The sequence below is a fragment of the Excalfactoria chinensis genome, chromosome Z (genome assembly GCF_039878825.1).
Source record: "Excalfactoria chinensis isolate bCotChi1 chromosome Z, bCotChi1.hap2, whole genome shotgun sequence".
Classification (NCBI taxonomy): Eukaryota; Metazoa; Chordata; class Aves; order Galliformes; family Phasianidae; genus Excalfactoria; species Excalfactoria chinensis.
In genome coordinates, this window is record NC_092857.1 from 19,913,199 (window position 1) to 19,934,153 (window position 20,955).

Consider the following 20,955-nt stretch of genomic DNA (forward strand, 5'->3'; position numbering starts at 1 on the left):
AAACAAAAAAAGTAAATAACTTTATTTATAATCTGTTTTCAAGTTAAACTGACACAAATTGAAGCTGTGACCATGTGGTAATAAGAGGTAGGAGAGGTACAGAAGTGGTAGGCAAGTTGCATTTTGTCAGTATGACTATCATTAGCCCTCCAACAGTGTATGAAGATTTCTTCACAAGTTGCAGGTTTAATTCTGCCTTGGTATGAGTGAGTTTAATTCATACCCGTTAGAAAGGCATAAATGCAACAGAAACAGTTTCTATGGTGAATATTTCATTAGATGTTTTTCTGATCGGGCACAGTTAGCATATATTTCCATGCAAGCAGGCTACAGGAGTTTACAGTTTGAGTGCAAAACACTTACTTTCTTCTCCAATCATTATCACACTTCCATGTTGATGGAATAATAATGATACAAAATCAGATCGGTGTTAAACGCATATTTGTTCAGTTAAATGAAAAACTGCAACTGACTCTAAGCACAGTATGTACTGTGGCTGGGGTTTACCACTTGATGGAGCAGGATGAAAAATTTCAGTGCAAAACAGAAGTGCAGTTATTGCACAGGGAAAGGATTCCTTCCTCACCCTGCGTTAAAGGCATATTGCGCGATTTGTGAAACAATTCAGCCTATTCAAAGCCAAATAGATTTCAGCATAAATATTCCCTCTGTTCCTGGCTTCAAGAGAAAAACATGAAATAACAGCTCCTGTCATTGGTTGCACTGTCTTTTATTGAGGCTATAAAGCCCTTTTTGTTAATACACAAGAAACAAAGAATGTTTACAAGTATTACAGGAGTTGTAGCACATTCCAAAAGGGTTAGCTAATGCCATCATTGTAATACACATTCTGGTTACATGTGATTTGTACAGGCATAAAATCTAAACGCTGACAATACCGTGGTATGTAAAATATCCATGAAGACGATTTCAGTGTTTTCAAATAACAAACCAATAACTCATTTCTCTTTTAACCTGTGGATAATGCTCTGATAAATATAATAAAGTATAGGGTCCTACCAGTGAACAATTTTAAAAGATAAATAAAAGAAGTATATTTATGGAAGACAGTACAACCTCTACAGCAGTTTATCAGTATTACCACATTTCCTTGTTTTTAAGGAATTCTCAAGAGGTTCTTCACACTTGCTGTTTTAGAGTAGAAAGATATCTGCATCAACAGTGCTGCCAACAGAAGCATAAATTAATTGAGAGAGATCCCCATGTGCTATCCAGACATTCCTGGATTTACTACTCTCCCCTTAGCAAAGCTAATAAAACTCACTATGGAAGAAAATTAAGGAAATGTGAAGATTTATAGGAGTTATGTGCTAGGAGCAATGCTTCTTTCCTGACACGACACAGAATACTGTTTGTACAGTGGTGTTAGCCCACGTAGCACATACATACATCCACTCTCCCTATAGACAGAATCCTTTCCTATTATGTTAGTGTAACGGAACTTAACTCACAGATTAGATTCAGAATCCTAACTGCCTCCGAAAAAAGATCACGTTAAAAAGCTTGTTTGTCATCAAATGTTGATAACAGTTTTTATTTGGAAATGGATTTAATGTGAAACTTCACAGCCCTAAAAAGGCAGCCACAGCAACATATGGATAGAGTAAGCGCTGTGTGAAGGGTTGCTTTGTTGAAGAGCCTACAAATATCTCGATGCTGCTGTGTTAAGCAAGTGAATTCAACAGATGATAACGTGGATTTTGTGTTTGTGGGATTATTTGTTTTCTCCATTTCACTTCTCCTCGGACCCAGCTGCACTTTTTCCCTGTGTTTTAAGCTGACAAATGTTTGCAGAATGGATGCACACATTTCTTAGTGGAGTCCCTGGCTCAGTCCCTCCTCTACATTTTCTGAGCTTGTTTCTTTTGCCCATTATTTCGATATAACGTGTAACGTCCAAGGAGTCACTGCGTCCTTTTCCATTTGGGAACCTCTATTTTATTCTTCCAGGCTGCCTGTAGACTGAGAGGCCAGTAGAGGGCTGTTGGTCTTAGAATCAAAGCAGGCTCCTCAAATCAGTTTTAGTTTCGATTTAGAAAGAGGAAATCGTGAGTTAAGAAGTGAGACAAACGCCAACAGCAATGTGAGCACAAAGCAGAATTTCAAAGAAAATCCAGAAAAAAAACAGCGATCTCTTTCAGAATAAGGTAGGCTGATTAAGAATGCCAATGTATGAACAGAAACAACAAAAACTGGAAAAATCTTTAGCCATACAATCACTGCTAAGAGTAAATACGTGCAATGAATCTGAGGCCAATGATTTATCACCCAGGATCAGGAGGAGAATCCTTCTAAGGCAATCATTTTTGATTACTTTTCAGTACAAGATATTTCTACAGTCATCGGTTTTAGTTTATTACAGTTATGAAAGTTAAGCTTATGTTAAATACTGCATACATACAGAATGTAATGCAGTTTGCAATGCCTGTGAAAACAGAGCCACACTGCTGGCCTCCAGGATTGACCTGAGGGTATACATTGCAGCTGGGGAGCCTGAAACTCCTTAATTTCCTTACCAGGCCAAATTGTATTTTGGTGTATATATAATTCCACTTAAAAATTATCTTTTTTCTCTACTTTTTGGTACTCCTTTATATGCAGTCATTTCCTTTTCTCCAGCCAAATGAAGTTGAGAAAGTACTTCACGTTACCATTGATAGCTTCTCCACAGATACAAACAGACTGCAAGCAGAAGTTTTATGTACGTTCTACAGTCCAACACTGATTTGCACTCATTATAGAAGGGCACGTCAGATGTCCATTAAAAGGACTGATGAAGTTATTGTTTCAGCAGCTGTAACAACTTCCATCATCAGAATAACATGCCTTTTATGTTAGGATGTTAGAATTAAGATGTTACACTAAATCAGACAACTGCAGAACTCCCTGCCATTCAACACCCCTGGAGATCAATCTAATGCACATACTGAAAATGACTTATACACAAGGATTTTAATAAACCACTGAACGTATTTAGTATATTAATTTCCAGAGGATTAACTATACACTGAATGATGTTATGCGCAATAGATCTGTTTAACAGATTTATTCTTGTTTGCAAACACGCACAAAGAATTTTCAGTCTTCTATTCAAGCAGAAGAGTTAACAATGGTGCTTTTGCTACTAACTATGGTATGCATTTTGGGGTTATATACCATGTCAATTCACAGGACTCATTGAAGTCAGGAATGTTCCTCAGTGCTGCCACTGAAAGATCTGCTCCGGACGTGATTTCTCAGTTGCTCTATGAGCTCCGGATTCTGCTGCTGAATCTGTTGTGCAAACTGCTGCCCCCTGTGTTGGAAAGTTTTAAAGAACTAATTTGAAAAAATAACAAGAGATAACTGTAGCAAAATCTAATGTAATCGAAAACTGCAGTATAGGAAAGTTAAGACTAAAGATATCTTGATTGAGGCTATGCAGCAGGGTAGCTATAGTGTCATGACTTCATCTATTGCAAACCTCACCGGTTTCTTCCTCATCGAGTCTTTTGGACTGTTTTTCTATTTGGTAACATGGAAAGTATTATGTTACTTACTAAGATATAGCAGCAAATGTACCGTTGTGATTTGCCCCCTTCTCTGTGAGATGATCTGTTGTAGCAGTTGAAGGTAACTGCTCTCAGATAACTGGGGTTGAGGTGCAGCCTTATGTTAATTTTTCTAGGAATGTACATGTCTGGCAACTTGCAGCAAGAGCTCAACAGTAGGAAGTTTCTTTACGACTGAAGTAATAGCAGATGCATCTTCACAACAGCCATAGCTTAAGATTGGAATTCTTGTTGAGATTCATTCCATGGAGGAGATAAGCATGGCACTGGTGTACTACAAAAAGCAGCTATGTAAAATCTGTTACCTCATGGATGGCCTGCAGTGATATTCAATCTTCTGCATTTTGCCCAAGTATCAAAGGTTAGTCAGACTCCTTTCAACCAAAGTGGAGGTTGAGGAAGAGCCACCATTTTCAAAAGTCTAGGCACATTTTTGTACATAGCACGATTTTTGTAAAAATGGCCCTTGATTTTGAAGGGTGACAGTCATGTCTGTGCTGCCAACGATAACTTACTCTTCCCTTGATGAGGCAAAACTTAAAATGGTTTGAAACAGGCTAAAAGACTGAAAATAAAACTGTAGGACTGTCACTAGGATTTGCCATACAAGCAATTGCACTTCTTTGTGCTGACTCTTCCAGATGCATCATTATTATAATGTTATAGAAGACTGGGGTTCTGGCTTTTGTAAAAGTAACTCTTGTACTATTATTTCAGTTCCCTTGAGTCCTTTTAGTCAAAGTGCAGGTTTGACAGAGCACTGTCAGTTGGGAGACAACTTTAGAACTTGTTGAAATTTCTCCTAGGTAAATCTGGAGCTTTTTTAAGCCTGGGATATCAGGTAGTGAAGTGATCAACACGATCTGAAATGCGCTTGGTACGACTAACTAAAAGGTTTGAGCAGCACTTGAGTTGCATTTAGAAAATTAATACTGTATGAAAACTAGAAAGTGAAACTAAGCACACAGTCACTGCAACTGATGGAGATGTACAATAAATAAGCCTTTATGACCTTTAATAATAACAAAGCACACAGTGAGGAAAGGCTGCAGTTTATCTGGTTTGATGCTATCCCTTTTTAAGACACAGTGCACTATGAAGTTTCTACAAATGTAGATTATCAGTAAAATTATGATTCATAATACTTACGCATGTATCAGGCTGGACAAATCCGACAGGCCACCAACACCTGCAGCAGGGCCACCAATGGCATTCGACATCATCCCTGACATCCTGGAACAGTTAGCACAGGGTTGGCACTGGAGTCTGCAAGGACCTTTACAGTAAGCAATAAACTGTAGTTCTTTGTTGAATTGCAGGGAGGAACTATGCTGTGAGAGGAAGAAACTGCAGCATTTCTATTTACAGTAAACAAATACAAAGCTACCTTTTTAGGAATTCAGTACTGACTACCTTTTCTTTTAGTTCAAACCCTTAAAGACATTTGTTGCAGTAATACTCCATTTTTATACTTACAGTTGTTGAACTTGGGGATTCTGCATTAAGCTTGCTGCCTAGAATAGACAATACATAGCTACAATTATAACATTTTATAACACTTTTATTACATGTCACTGAAAAAAAATGTGGAAAAAAATAAAACCAAGGTGTATGCTATGTTTTATTACAAAATCAAGCGTATGTACAAAAATGTGTGATCTCCAGCAAAAAGAGTCATTACAGTTAAATATTTGAAAGATACGATGCTGAGATAATTTTTGACACGATAGACAACAGATTCACATTGAAGATTCATACATGAAAAATATGACAAGAAGTCAAACCTAAAAACCTTGTACACTAAAAATGAAAAAAAATAAAATGAAATAAAATTTGAAGTACAAAGGTTTTCTATAAAGCATTTTAAATTCCCAGGCTTCAGGAATTATTTTTGCAACTATTTAAGTAGTAGGAATAATCACTTAAAGCAATAACAAGATAAACAAAATATTGCAGAGGAAACCAGACTGTGAACTTGGTTTATACCATAGTTTTGTAACATACTTTCTTTGGTTATTTGCATATTTGTGAGTCTTCTTACTTTGCTTCAAGAATGAGGTCATTTCTACTCTCATTCACTGTTGTGTTTACTGTTATATAAGACTGTATAGTGAGAGACCGTATAGTATAAATCAGGTGATGGCTTAAAGCTAGTAATATAATTCCTACAATAATTTGTGGCCAAGAACTAATGCATAATGCAGTGCCCATTCACTATTTTATTAAAGTGTACTAAAAAAACCCAGACAAATAAAACAATAGTTGGCCAATACATCTTCATACAACCTCTCATAAGTAAATCAGCTATTTTATCTGTCTACATTAGGATATAAAGATGTCAAACTCATATCTCTTATAAGGGAAACTCAGGACTTTTTCCTCTCTCTCATCAGTTGCAGGTTTGATCTAAGTTATCAGGCCAAAAAGGAGGCCAGAAATAGCATTCTGAAGGTAAGACATCTTTTTCCTTGAAACAAAACAAAACAACAAAGAAACAACAAAACTCCGTACCACCAAAGGAGAAGCTCATTCATTCTAGGGTGAATATCCTTTGTTCTGTTCACTCAACCTTGAAATGATACAAACAAATCCTTTCCTCATAGTTAGTTCCATAATGACTAGTACATCTTTGACTACACAAATTTTACTGTGTAGTCTGTGTTGCCTGAGTAGTCACTTTCATATTACCAATACACATTTGGCCCGTGAGGCAGTACGCAGAACTCCAGTGCTATTTCATCCATCACTTCTTCCTCGCTTGCTGTCTCTATATGTATTGATCTTTGTTTTTCATTCTGAAGTATGGGTTGAAATGTCCTATCCTTGAGAAACTACCAGAAGGGTAGAACACTTTTAACTGGATTTTCACAGGAAATAAGCATTTCTTTGCACTTCTTTCCTGCAAATTCCATTCTTCAAGGTTAATGTACACCATTTGGCTAAGACAGACCTTCATGAAGAGAAAACTATTGAAGGGCAAAGCTACAACTTGAAAAAGCGCTGGAAGTAAAGGAAAATGCAACATATTACTTAGATTCACTACTTACACATCTCTTGAAGTAAAACATGTCAGGGATAATTTGAAAGGGTAAGAAAAAAGGTGTTCTTGCAGTTACTGCTTTAGACTTTTGCTGGGTAGACTGCGTCTGAACCAACAGCTATTCATTTAAGAGCAGATTTCTTTGTTCACTATCAACTGTGAACAAAAAGATATCCCCGCCATGATGCTGACATATGTTTTGCTATTCTTGCCATCTTTGAAAGCAGCACAGCTATCTATTATATCATTGTATGTTCATAAGTAGGAAAGAATCAGTTGGAAGTCTGATGAGCATTAGAGTAAATCTATCCTCCCCTTCTTGGTTCAAATACAAGATAACTTAGAAAAGTTTAAATTCAGTATAATGCAACTTATAATAAGCACTAATAACACTTTTGTTATTAAACAAGAGCAGTTCCTAAAATTTCAGCCTTAAAGGCAATGTAATGTAAAGCCTGAAGTACACTCACCATACTAATGAAGGCAGGATTGTTTATCAAGCTCGCCATGTCGAAACTCAGCCCAGTTCCAGTCTAAAAAGAAGTAAGATTTGAAGGTAAGTTTACATCTAAAATATCAGCCAAAACCATTGTTAATAAATAGATGCAGAGCTAACTTACAGGACTGGACATGTCTCTTAGTTTCTGTTCTGCTATTTTCAAATTTGACTTATAAGAGTCATTTTCTGGATCAAGATCCAGTGCTTTTTGGTAACTGGTAATTGCTTCTTCATATTTGTTCACTGAGGTCAGAGCCAACCTAATGTGAAATAAAGAAATCCCGGGTAGAACATTATCAGTCGTCAAAAGATAATGACAAATCTGCTTCAATTAAACCAGTATCTCACAACTAACTCTATCTCAACTATTAAGTTGAAGGACATTTTGCTGTTGTGCTACTACTGCTTAAAGTAAGCCTTTATTAATGCAGAAGAGATGATCCTCAAGAACTCATCTGGCATCACCTACTCCATACATATGGAAGTTTCATTAAAAACTCTGGCATTATCAAATGATTCTGTTTCTGAAAACACAAGCTGAGCTCAGAAATTCCTCTTACTGTTCCTCCCGTCCCTTTGATCCAGGAGATTATTTGGAAAGGTATATTTGGAAGATAAGTAGGGTTAAGATGCTTTCAATATGAATTCTGCTGCTGCAAGAAAACCAGAAGTAAAACCATAGGTTTAAATCTAGCAGGCTTTTGCACTGGATCAGTGTAAGGTTTTCCTCTTGGATCATCTACATCACTGCTTGACAAACAGGTTATAGAGGATAGCAGCAATATGTTTAAGATAGATATGTTTCAGAGAAGCCTGCTTAATGCTTTGTAAAATATTATTCTCCAGCAGCTCAGGTGCGTGCAGAATGGGTCATCTACTACTTCTGAAACAATATTTGGTTTCAAATTTGTTCAACTCCCGCATTGAAAACATTTCCTTTCTTGGAGCTATTCCAGAACTCCACCCGGTTGCAGTTTCAGTTCTGCCTTCTACCATATAATCAATTTATGCTGATCACAAAACTAACCTGATTTTTCCCTCATTTTGTGAAAGATCTGTGTAACCTACATTCCACTAATATTTAGTACTCCAGCTCCCCTTAAGTATGTACTGAGCTACACAGACAGGTTTGATAAGCTTGTGCCAATAACCACTATGAGACTTTGGTCTTTTATCACAGGCAAGAGAGCTCAGTGGGTTAGATACACCAGTCATGGTCATCACTGTCAGCTATAACAAACTCAGTAACAGCATGAAACTCCAGTATAAAACTTCTAGAGTAACTCACGCAATATTAATGTTTTCTCAATACAACTGCTCTCGTGAGCTGTGTTCTCCCTCTTGGCCCATAAATTACCAGTTTCTAACCAGAGGATAAATGCAGTCAGATATTTCTCTGATGCAACAATGTTTATTTATGGAAAAAGTATGTAAAATTCTGCTTCTTAGTATATACCACAGTCCGAACAGCAGGTAAGTCTCCTTTCTCACAATTCCAGACCCAACATTTCTTTTAACTGTCTACACAGCTGCATATTTCTGTAAGACTTCTGTTTATTTCTGTGGCAACAAGACACTGAATTTTACATCAGATCCTCAGAAAAACTGATTCACTTTTGTAACTCAGTCAGAAAAACCAGCATTCTCACATGGATTTTTTCTTGTGTGACAGTGGCTTCTGTGCTTTTCTTCCCCTGTTATTTCTAAACAAGCACTGTATCCTCACTCAGCCTATGCCACATATATTAATCTTTCTAGCTGCTGAGCTGAACAGTACCCAGTGGTTGAGAATATATCATCTTTTAAAGCAATCAGACATTTAAAGCAATAAGATCCCACCTAACACTGCTTGTGAACACCCAAAACTCTAAAATAACCTTCAATTTTCAATTCCATCCCCCTGTAGTTTCCCTCCATCTCACTGAAATCTGAAGATCTTGGGTTCCGTTTTATGCAGAAAAAATAATAATCTAAGGAGAGTTACATAATCCTCACAATATCAAAGTGAAATAATTGTGCACTATCTCAAGGCTACATTCGTACCAGTAAAATAAACTGCGTCTGGGAAGGTTTTAAAATTACAGAATTCTGTCACCTTTGATTTTAAATAAACGTTCCCTGGAATGGTGCTGTCCCAGGACAGCTGCTCAAACAATTCTGGGGCACGGTTCACAAGTTAACACAGACCAATGCAATTTAGCAATAGGCAGTCGGGATGTGGTCACTCCGTAACTAGATTTTAAACATAATATGGACATGAGCTATTTTGTGTCAACAGACCCCAAGCATTTTTTGAATTTACTAGTGTAGATACACTTCAAAAGACAGAAGGCTGAAGAAATATTCAGCCCACACCCTCACAGTATGCTTTGTTACTGAAAATGCAAAGCTAGATACCTTAGAATTATGGCCCTTCACTCAAACCGACATTCTTTTTCAGATTGCACTTAGCAGATCCTCTGCCTGAAGGGGCAATCCTGTTAACTCCTCCACCTGGATGAGGAAAACTGCCATAATTTTAGCATGACTAAACATCTGCCTCCTGGGAGCTACCGAACAGAAAAATCAGGCTTCTACTGCTAGTGCTGAAGCCCTAGTACTTAAAAAGATGCTGTTCTCTAATTGTATCATTAACAGATCCCTTTTATCCAATAGCAGAACTTGTATTAGTCATAATTAGGTAGGAGGTAGAAAAGAAAAACACAGAATGACTTCCTAAACAAAATTTGCAGAGTTGATGAAATGAAATTAAAACAAAACAAAACCCAAAAAGCCAGACAAGATTCAATATGAAAATGTTAAGGCCAATTAGAACTTAAGGTCAATAAAACTTAAAGCTGTCACCCTGACCGAGTCACCCTCAGAAAATCGGCACACTTCCAGAACAAGAACGTCAGCTAAGCAAAACAACATAGCTCCACTTTCTCTGAAAACGTACACTGATTTGCACGTGGTTTTTCAGTGTTTACTCAGATTTCCATTAGCTTACCCCATTCTTCCATATGCTTTGCTGTACTTTGGGTCTATTGCTATGGCTCTCTCACAGTCCTTTATTGCTTCACTGTACTTATTGAGTTTACTTTGAGCAGCTGCCCTAGGAGAAAGTGGAGAAACAAAGGAGAGAGCTTAGTAAAAGAAACAGTATCAGCAGAACCAACACAAGCTTACATACATGTTCATGACTGACTTCATACATATTTAAACTTTCTAACTTTTCGTTCACTATTAGGCAATGTGTCAGCTTTCCTCAGTGAAGCAAGACAAGCAAACATTCTTAATATGCTAAGCTGTATTGATGGACTAGGGCTTCAGAGAACACGCCTGTCTTTGAAGGCACAAAGGAGAAATAATCCTAAGAAACTGTTCTACATCCAGCTTATGAGTAAAATACATCACAAAACCTATTTCATGAAGTGAAACTCTCAAGTAAAACCATTTTTCCAATAAGAAGTATATTTTTAATGCTGTCCAAAGGAACACAGTAATTTTTTCTCTGCTTTTCTTAGGAGTAATGAATCTGTGCTTCAGGAAGCACAGAACTGCCTTTCCATAGGAGCCATCCCACTTGATCTCTGAAACTGGCTTCATGAGAACAACCTAGCAGCTGCATGACAGTTTTGAACTGAAGATGTATTTATTTTATTCACACATAGTTGTATCTCCGTAAAACTCATGCTTGCAGATAAACTGGGGTGACACTGGTCAACAGTCTCTGAATTACTAAATACAAACTGCATCTCTGTGCCAGCAATAACACCAACACTAAATGCTGTGGTTATTTACACTTGGACTTGCCCTAATAAGATGACAGTAACAAGTTAACACTCAAAATTTCCCCTCTCAATTAGAACAGTCTGATAATAATCCACTTTATCCTTCCTTTATTAAAAAACTATAGGAGAAATACAGTATTTCCATTACATGTAGCATTTAAAAAAAAAATTAAATTAGGAAATCTAGATGCTACCACCACCACTCAATCCCTTCTTCTGTGATAGCTTGATATGGCATTTTTTTTCCTCACTTTGTATAAGTAGTCTGCTCAGAAGACATTCTAGGCCTTTCAGATATTTAGCATTCTTCACAGTCGTGTAGCTCTGCAAATACCAGTAAGCTTTATAGACAAAACTTGGGGACTGTGCCTCTTCTCTCATGCATTTGAGCAGAAAACGTTCTTTTCATATTTACAAAAGTAAATAAATAAAAATGTGCACAGTTACATCTCTCTCACTTTTGCAGAGCTGAAAGTAAAAAAGCAGTATTTTAGAAAGCAATAATTCCTGAGAAGAAAAAGGCCTGTGTTTATTCAGATACTGCATACCTCTGGGAACTCCAGAGAACTGCCTGTCTTCTTTTACGTAACTTTGCACAATACTGTGCTCATAGACACCAAGATTCGTTTTGGCTCTCATAAATGTTACACACGGAATGAAAAATTTCTACCTTTTTTTGCCAACTACAGATTTGCTGCTGAAGCTCATTCTATTGAAGAATTTTTCTGACTTCGAAGGGCTTTTGAATCAGGTCTTTTATTAATGTATTTATATCTATTTATGTCATTTATGTGATCAGTTTTCTAAGTTAACATAGATTATTTACATTTTTAGCTACTATCTCCACGACGTAGGATAACATTATTATGCTGTGCATTCCTTTTCTCCTCACGCTTGCCACAAAACACTGAGTCTCACTTGTATTTATTGCTGACTAAACTCTGGAGTAGCGGATGCACAGCCCTCACACCATGGCATGCAGTACCACAAGGACAGGTTGACAGCACTCTAATTATTATGTCCTTCTGGTAATAGGTGTACCCAAGAGTAAGATATAGAGGTGCTCTAGAGGCAGGGTAACTGCCTTTAGAGCCTCCAGTTACAGAGGGGCTCAAAATATACCACCTTTGTTCTAATACTGGTCCTCAGGGCAGTGTGCTGAAAATGCAACCTGCTGCTGCTGCTGCAATAACGTGCCCTTCCTTACTTCATCTAATCCCATGTCAGTACTATGGTGAAGATCTGATTATACAACAAAATTGTAAGAAGGCGGTCTTGTTATTTCTCAACAGATCATGCACAAAATCACTGAATATTTATATATCTTTGAAATCTCCAAAATGTTATACCCACACCAGTGCTTTTTTCTAAGGCCAGTAGATACTATAAAAGACTAAAATGGCAACTAGACCACCAGATTATTATTCTCAATACACTGGGAACCACAGCCTATGTCACAGTTTACTATAAACATCCTAACTTACAAAAAGCTGACATCTAGTGTCAAAGTAATTTTAAAGCCCATACGACACCTTCTGATACAGATTTTATCACAATTCTGCTTTATATCTGCTACAAATTTACCATGTTAATTTACAAATAGCAGTTTCTTCTAGCCTCACATGGTTTTGATCTACGTAATATTTTATATTTTAAAAATGCTTATGAGGTTTGGGAATAATACATATGTATTATTTTGTTTTTACCTGTTGCAGTAATAGACTGCATTGTTTGGATCCAGCTCTATTGCTCTAGTGTAACAATCCACTGCAGCACCATAATTTTCTTCTTTCATATGATTGTTACCTGCAATAAATTACAAAAACCTCTTAAGTAATTAGAAGACGCGTCATTATGTTTGGAGAAAGAAGAGAAGCCACATAACAGCACCTAAATAAGGCAGCTCTAACTGCATGTTTTTGAGATATATTCTTTAAAACGTAACTGGCACGGTACAAAGCAAATAGAAGCATATACTTTGTCTGTAAAGGTTATTAAGTGCATTGCAGTCCACCACATAAGCCTTTCTCTTCTTATCTTTTTTTCTCCACTATCTCATACCTTGTTGACACTAAGGAAAGATCACTTTTCTTGAGAAATATGACTGTAGTTGCAGTACCACTCTAATACAGATTAATCAGTAATCCAATAAGCAATTTGTTAACTACTTGGTCCAACATCAATAAAAATTTTTCCCTGTAACTATTCATTTAATAAGGGAAATAAGCCCCACTTCTGCGATGTTGCTTCATGGTTCATTAGTAAGGATAATGAGAAGCATATATATAGCAGAGGTAGCTTAAAAGCAATTCAAAGAAAATGTTTTTTTATATGTACTCTGACACTCTGCTCAATAACATCCCATATCTTTTCAAGCCTTCTTCCATGAAAAAGCTAGAAAAATACAGCTTTTCTCTGGAAAGAGATTGTTGAGGCAAGTTCTTTCAAATAAAAGCTATTTTGCACATTCCTTCCTCACCAAAATATAGAGCAGTTGTAGTGATTTCATTCCTCATGAGAGAGTAATAGAGAAACAAACTCCTACTACAGGAAACCTAAGCTTAACCTCATCCCTGGTGCCACCACTATGGATTCTTGGCCTGCTAGATCCTGCAGAAGCCTTGGTTCCCCAACGATGCCAAGAAGTTATCAGGAAAATTACATACTTTCACTGATTTCCCTGTACCTGGGCAAAATATTTCAGCCCTCTCCCAAAATAAGGAAGGGATAGATCAATAGGTTATTGCAGCTGTAGATAACTGCATAGAAGCAAATAAAGCAAGACTGTGGAACAAGTAGTTCTAGGTGCCAGTAGTAACTGAAAACAATTATATCGGCGCTTATTTGTGACCACAGAGCACTTAGTAAACAAAACCAGATTTAGGTAACCAAGTATCATCAATGTAGTAAACAAGTACAGTGTAGTACACCTCTTCCCCATACTGATATACCAGACTGTAATTAGTCAGTAGTTCCTGCCAGTAAGAAGGCAAACTGAAACTGTAATTGCTCATATGCAATCAGGGACATGTGGCCTAGGATGGGATGCCACCCAGATATGCAGAGGTGAGATCAGGAAAACCAAGGCACAGGTGGAACTCAGGTTGGTGAGGGATGTGAAAAATAACAAAAAGGGATTCTACAGATACACTGGGCAGCAGAGACAGTCCAAAGAGAGTGTACTCCCTCCGATAAAGAAGTTCTCAATGAGTTCTTTGCCTCAGTCCTCACTGGCGGTCCACATCTCTCACATCCCTGAACCTCTAGGTGGAGGTTGAAAGAGCAAAATTTCCCAGGCCCAGAACCGACTCACCATTTCCTTAAGTTAAAGTTCTGCACAAATAAATCCTACTGAGAGTTGAGACTCACAAGGTACATGCACTCAACAAGATTGCACTACCTAACCTTTCTCTAAAACACAACTACTACTGATGGCCACCAAAGTTGGCATTTCCGATACTGGTGTGAATCAAAGGTGACCAGGAACACTGCTAAGATGGAGCTAGTTATCAGTGGGTACTGATTATTCTCTCTCTGCAGTTAAAAACTGGCTAAAGGAAAACAGAAGACCTACTGTTTCTGCTGAGATTAAGAAATCCAGGACAAAAGGGAAAGCAACTGTAATATTCCACACTGATGTCAGACAATAAAATCTTAGTCCATTTCACAAATCCTTGTGGCCTGACAGATAAGGGGGTGGAAGACACTGATTAAGATCACAGAATGCTGCAATACCCACGCCTACAAAGTGCTGGATATCCTTACAGTCCTGTAATCATACCAGACGCTACCGGTACTTTCTTAGAATCCAATCAGATCACATCTCTTAGCCCTCTTAGAACACAATAATTTCAAGGGAAATAAGCTGAGTTTTTTGTACAGGTTATGTTGCTCAGCACAGATGCATTACCACCACTACCCATGATAACAACAACAACAGAAAAAGTATGTAAATAAGATGTTTGTTACTTTGTTAATCTACAAACCTTCATCCTTCAGATGGTCAGCCTTTTCAATATCCTCCGGTAAAGAATCCGAGAGAGGCAGCTTATCATTCTGTATGTAAACAAAATAAGTGTTTTGGGGTTTTTTTCCATTAAAATATAGGACCTGATTATATTAAAAAGAATCTTCCATCCTAGACGTAATTCTATCAACAAGCAAACGTTTCTATCAACAAGCAAACAGATTTTCTGTATTGCAGAGGAAGTACGATAGAACTGGAACATCACTAAGACGGTCCTCAGAAGAGAATGATAGCATGCTTTCTACAACCAAAGAAACCTTATGGCTCAACACACATCTTAAGGAAATCAGGAAGATGAGATATGAAATATGCAATCCATCACTGTTTTCATGCTTTCTGTAATGGAAACTTCCAGGTGAGACTTATTTGTACATGTTTGGAAAGTTCCCACTTTAAGATTAGTGCTCATCTAAATTACTCCCACAACGGAGTGGGAAGTATCAGAAAACTGTAAGAAAAATGCTTAACTGAGGGATAAAATCCTTCAAGTGTCAACTTGACCTCCACTGTTCAGTAATCTTATGCACGGAATTGTCCTTGTCTTGCCGAAAGTAATTCCTCATACTGTCCCAAAAGAGTTCAGACTGTTACGTTTTACAGAAATTTCATTTTTTTCCCCACATATTTTCCTTAAGCTTTCACACTGTTTTGGCCTACACAGCACTTCCAAAGTTGTGTATACAATACAAAATCTTAACACGTACTGGCAAAACACTGCTAAAATTTTTATTTAAATCTTACCTTGTGGAAAGAATTTGCAAATATTTCTATCAAATGCTGTGGAGGTGCAAGATGAGTATCTTCCAGGTTAACCTTAAAAACCGTCTCCAGACACTGAATTGCAACTTACATGGAAAATAATAATAATAAAAATTAACTCAACAGAAGTGTAATTTCATTAATTTGTTTATAAAGTTGTGGTTCACACTTCCTTATTCAGCTACTAAGAGCCACAGTATGGGACACGCCACAGGACTGACTAAAAGATATATAAAGTCTTTACCTGTTCTGCCATTATTCTTAAACAAATATGCAGTATTTCTTTCAATCCTCTGAATCGTCTGATTCATTAAGTGGCACTCCCTATCTAGCTCCCTAATTACATATGCTCACAGTATGCAATTCTAAAATGGACCAAATATCAAAAGAAGATGAATAGGAATTACTGAATATAATTATGCGTAAACACATTTTCTGTAGGTTATAATATCTCAAATTGTATCAATACTTTCCATAATGTTTTCAGAACCTGTTAGAATGTTTCCATCAAAGTAAATAATCAAATGCCTTCGACTGAAAACTGAGGAGGAACAAAGAAGAACCTTCACGAAGCCTAATTTGAACAGAAAAATGTTCTAATAGTAACCTAATATTATGCTGTATTCCATATACATTTTAACCTGAACTAGAGATTACCTGGAATAGACGAACTGAATCTAAGTATCAGTAAAAACTAAATCTTAGAATGGAAAGTTAATTTCAGCTCACAGCGTTACAAGAGAAAAAAAAAGTAAGAAGAAAAAAAAAAAAAGTAAACCTGTAAACCTGTAAAATAAATACTAAAAAACTGAGAAGATTTTTTTTTTAAGCCTCTTATAAGATCTATAACATACCAAGTGTAACAAAACTAAAGTTTGAATATACAGTTAAACATGCATACAGCTTGCTCCTATGGCCCATAAATGCTGAACATACATTGGTTTGCCAGACTCTAAATTACTCAGTAAGCGTGATGAATGATCTGTGTTAAACTCCTTTGTCTCCTGCTAAGTAGAATAACTTCTAATAAAGTGTGCACTGATTATGCTGAATACGGAACTAGATATTAATATTACTCCTTATCAGTGCAGTTCAGTCTCAACCTACTTCATCTTACATGTAACTACCGTCATCCAAAGTGTGACACGAATCCTTCACCATAAGCAGTGCATTCCACATGTTCAAAAAGCACTGCCTTTGAGAACTCACTGCAGTCAGAAGCAAAATGAATGAATGAATGAATAAATAAAATCACAGCCTTTCTCCATCTGTACAGATTTTCTGCTTTAGTTCCGTGGTGATAGGTGCTACAAACAGGAACAACGTGTAGAAACTGTATATACAAAAGGGAAATGAGTGCCTCTTAAGTACATCATCTAAAATACAACTTGGCAGAAGTGAAGTTGCTAATTCATCCCATACTGCTGAGCATTAGGCAACAGAGATTTGAATTGCTCATCTAGACCCTGGACTACAGAAGAACATATTTCTCCGGTCTACCTTCTGATTATTCCTGTTTTCTCAAATTAAGGCATTTTATTCATCATGTAAGCACGGGAAATTTGCACTATTACTGACATCACGTTATAATCCGAACACAATAGAGCTTGAATATATATGCCAGACATATTTTGATGAATTCCCAATTTCATTTGTAATGTTCTACTTCTTTTTATTGTTCTGTGGGGAATCGGAAATACTTAAATTACTTCCTGGCACAGCCACTTACCATACCCTATTTTCTTTTTTCCACAAACACCTAGATACATAAGGCACCAATGAAAAATATCAGTCAAATTCTTCCCTCCTTTAAGTTTTCACCTGGCATTAACCAATTCCATTGGTAAGACCTGGACTGTTGCTATTCCACATGCAGTAAAGATATTCTGCACAAACAAAATGAGTCAATTACTCAGAATGCTTGCCTCTGATCCTCTAGCACATAGCATATGGTAAGAAACTGCTGGCAGGGTACAGCTCTAAAATTAGGACTTCATATCTGTATTAAAATAGTAAACTTTACATAAGCATTTAAGTGAGGGTTTCCAATACTTTTATTCAGAAAATAAAATCTATAAAATATTTATTCTTTCAGGTAGAGGCTAAGACTTCTTTAAAATATGTATTCAGGTATAGGCATATACCTTCATAGGCATAACCCAACGTTTATCAGTGGTATAATAAAAACAAAAGGACTATTCACCATCTCCTATTACGTAATTTTCAAAAACATTGCTTTTCTTTCATGAGCTGAATGTAACTTCACTATAACACTATTATAACCTAATACAAGTTACATTCATACATGTGGAAAGTGATAATCACCTAATAGGAATTGCTCCAAATGTAATGCCTCCTATTAAATTCCACAGGAACTTGGACAGCTTCAAAGAACACAGTAACAGTATTTGACAGAGAAAATCCTGAACTACAAAACACTGTTTCTCAACACAGTCACCACCATTAGTTACGTATTTTTGCCAGCAATGAACAAGAGCCAGCATTAAATGCTTATACAAATCCGGACCAGCAGAGGTATGCTGTCACTGTCACCACTGCTAAAACACACCACCCACCCCTCACTGTGCTCACATCCACTGCTTGGTCTCCACATTCAGCAAGAGCTGTGAATGTTAATGCGTGCCAATATTTCCACGTGGAAGAATTCAATGTCACACCTTTGCTCCATCCACACTGCCATGTCAGATGCCATTCTGTCAGAGTGCCCCTCTGCGGCCATCTGTCACACAGCAACAACATGGAATGGAACACTGGTGGGAATATTGGGTCGGCTTCAATTGCCATACCACAAACATCTGCCTCTGGCATTGCGAGCCAACATAACAAAATGACACAAAACCAGATCTGTGGAATAACCTTTGAGTAATATGCAACAAATGTTTCCCTCCATCCTACCTTAGTGAAAACTACAAGGTAAAAGCAACAGACGCTGAAAGGAAGAACATTCCAGGTTTCTCTTTCAAAGTTTGTCTCTGAGAAGCATGACTTGCTTCTCGATCCCAATTCCTTACAGTTCAGATAACTGCCAGGATGCCATTTATTGCCCCGCCATTCCCTGTCTCCAACTTATCCTCCTTTTGAGTCATGAAGAGTCAGACTGCTTAGAATAGTAGGCAAGTGTCTTATACAGATGCCATGAAAAGTGCATCACAGAATTAATTTTTAATTCTACACTGTGATATTACTTCCTAGGAATTAGAGAAAAGAATGACGGCATTGAAAGCAACGTGTATTCCTCTGCTGGCATTATTTTCCATACCTCTGGGTTCTTTTAGCTTTCCCTGATGAACTAACTGGAACTATTATATTTCTTATAAGTACGAAACAGTTCTCCCCGTCTTCCATGTGCCTTACCATAGCTTCCAGGAGGATCTGTTCCATCACCTTTCCCAGCACAGAGATGAGAATGACAGGTTGGTTGCTCCCTGCATCATCTCTTCTACCCTTATTAAAAAGCGTACCAAGGATGGCATGCATCTCGTTGGCACAACCATCACACATTAGCACTATTTCAGTTCATTCATTACCAACGGCAGCCTCGAACTCATTGCTTCAATAACTCATCTCTTCATTTTAGAGGTGTACGAAACTGTCTGGTGTCAGTCCCGGTAAACACTGGCAGGTGGGTGCTCAGGAACTCGTGAGGGGGCTCTGGCAAGCAGTGTTACAACCACACTCTTAATGCATACACAAATCACTCCCATAGTCTGCTTTCTGGCACTGCCTAACTTGACGTGATTCAAAGTATCTGGTACTTAAAATCCATTTTGTGACTTTAGAACATTTTAAAAATGAGAGACAGTTTAAAACTAATAATTTCTGAAATACTGTGTTCTTATTCATATGCCATTTTGTAGCGATTTCATTTAGATCACTCCAATTACTTTCTGTAGCATGCACCAAATAATATAACATATGCACGCACAGTATCTGCCCAGGTATTGCCACCTTCACCACTTACCTTCCAAGCTTTCTTGTTCATCTGGAGTGAAAGTTTCCATCTGACTTTGCTCTCTCAAGAAATGGATGAAAGCATAAACCAAGCGCTTGACCGATGACATTTTCAAACTGATGAATTTCTCCTGTCTTAAACAATAAATAAATAGGACCCCTTATTTCAGAGAAAGAAAGATTGGGGGGTGGTTGGAGGGGTGGGTAGGGGAGAGAAAGCTTTATAGTATGTTAGAACATATGCTTTGGGCCCAGCTGTGAATTCCTGGAGCACCTCAGCTAGAATTGAATACAGGAAAAATTATCCTTCACAAAAAGCCCAATATGACACCACCTTGAAACAAGCCATTGGGCTGTGCAGGTTACAGGCATCTCCTGCAGCCTTCCAACCTGCCATCTGAAGGACAGAGATTTCTTCAGATTCACCACAGAGCACAACTCATGAACTCCTGTTTCCAAAGGATACCGTCCGGATTTATTGATTTATTTTCCTAAGTCATTCGCATTTTGAAGAGGGAAAACACGCCTGAGTCATTAATCAGCTAAGACCTGCACTAAGAGCGGCGATGCGACGAAACACCTCAGCAGCAGCTGCCGTGCCCCAGCCGCTGTGCTGCTGGATGCTGCTGGATGCTGCGCGTCCGCCCCGGGCACAGCGGGAGCGCGGCGACCTCGGCTCTCGCGGGGATCGGGGACACGGGCGGCTCTGATTCGCATTCCGCATCAGCTGCCAGTTACATAACTTTCAAGAAAACCCTATTTCCAACTTTCCGAGCTATTTTTCCTAGACCATTTTGAATCAAACGGGCACCAGCTGACACCCAGCCCTCGGGGGAAGGCGGCGCAGCGATGGATAAACGGCTACGCCAGGGTCAGCGCTGGCGAAATCCCCCTCCCCGCCCCCCCGAGACCTCACCCGAAGGGCTGAGTTCGGCCGCCGCGGGCTGCGAGCAGCGAAGGGGCCGAGAAAGCGGCCAACGAGAGGTTCCCGGGGCCGGGCGGCGCCGCTGGCTCACCGGGCTCCACCGGCACGGCCGAGGGCCGCCATGCCCCCCCCCCCTCCGAGAGCTCCCGCGACCCGGCGGTGGAGCCCGGGGAACGGGTCCACCCCACGCCCGCCCCGCTCAGCGCCGGCCCGGGGCATCGCCTTACCGCGCGGCCGGCAGAGCGCGTCCCGTCAGCGCCGCGCGGGGCGGCAGGAGAGAGGCGGCCACGGGGGCGGCGGCACCGCGCGGCGGAGGCGGCGGAAGCGGATGCGCGAGGCGGCGGCGCGGTCCCGGCGGCTGTGCCCGCGCCCGGCTGGAGGGCGGCGG

The 20,955-nt window shown here is 38.7% G+C and overlaps 1 protein-coding gene across 2 annotated transcripts; it reads right to left on the reverse strand.

Moving 5' to 3' along the window:
* Positions 1 to 7: 7 nt before the first annotated feature.
* On the reverse strand, positions 8 to 20,948 carry SGTB (small glutamine rich tetratricopeptide repeat co-chaperone beta). 2 transcript variants are annotated; one of them, XM_072359650.1, is made up of 11 exons: positions 20,795 to 20,948; positions 19,653 to 19,777; positions 15,653 to 15,756; positions 14,871 to 14,940; positions 12,591 to 12,690; positions 10,101 to 10,205; positions 7,233 to 7,371; positions 7,083 to 7,145; positions 5,049 to 5,086; positions 4,722 to 4,805; positions 8 to 3,316 (listed from the first exon to the last, which is right to left on the reverse strand). In XM_072359650.1, exons 2-11 carry the CDS (start codon positions 19,750 to 19,752, stop codon positions 3,205 to 3,207), a joined length of 915 nt encoding a protein of 304 aa, XP_072215751.1. In that variant the 5' UTR covers positions 19,753 to 19,777; positions 20,795 to 20,948; the 3' UTR covers positions 8 to 3,204. The 2 variants fall into 2 exon arrangements, with proteins under 2 accessions (XP_072215751.1, XP_072215753.1); XM_072359652.1 differs by lacking the exon at positions 20,795 to 20,948 and adding an exon at positions 20,559 to 20,693.
* Positions 20,949 to 20,955: the final 7 nt, after the last annotated feature.

Coding starts and splice junctions, on each gene's coding strand:
- SGTB (XM_072359650.1), bottom strand. CDS start 19,752: ATGTCATCGGTCAAGCGCTTGGTTTATGCTTTCATCCATTTCTTGAGA. Junction 15,757..19,652: donor TGAACAAGAAAGCTTGGAAG/GTAAGTGGTGAA, acceptor TTTCCATGTAAG/TTGCAATTCAGTGTCTGGAG. Junction 7,146..7,232: donor TAAGAGACATGTCCAGTCCT/GTAAGTTAGCTC, acceptor ACTTCTTTTTAG/ACTGGAACTGGGCTGAGTTT.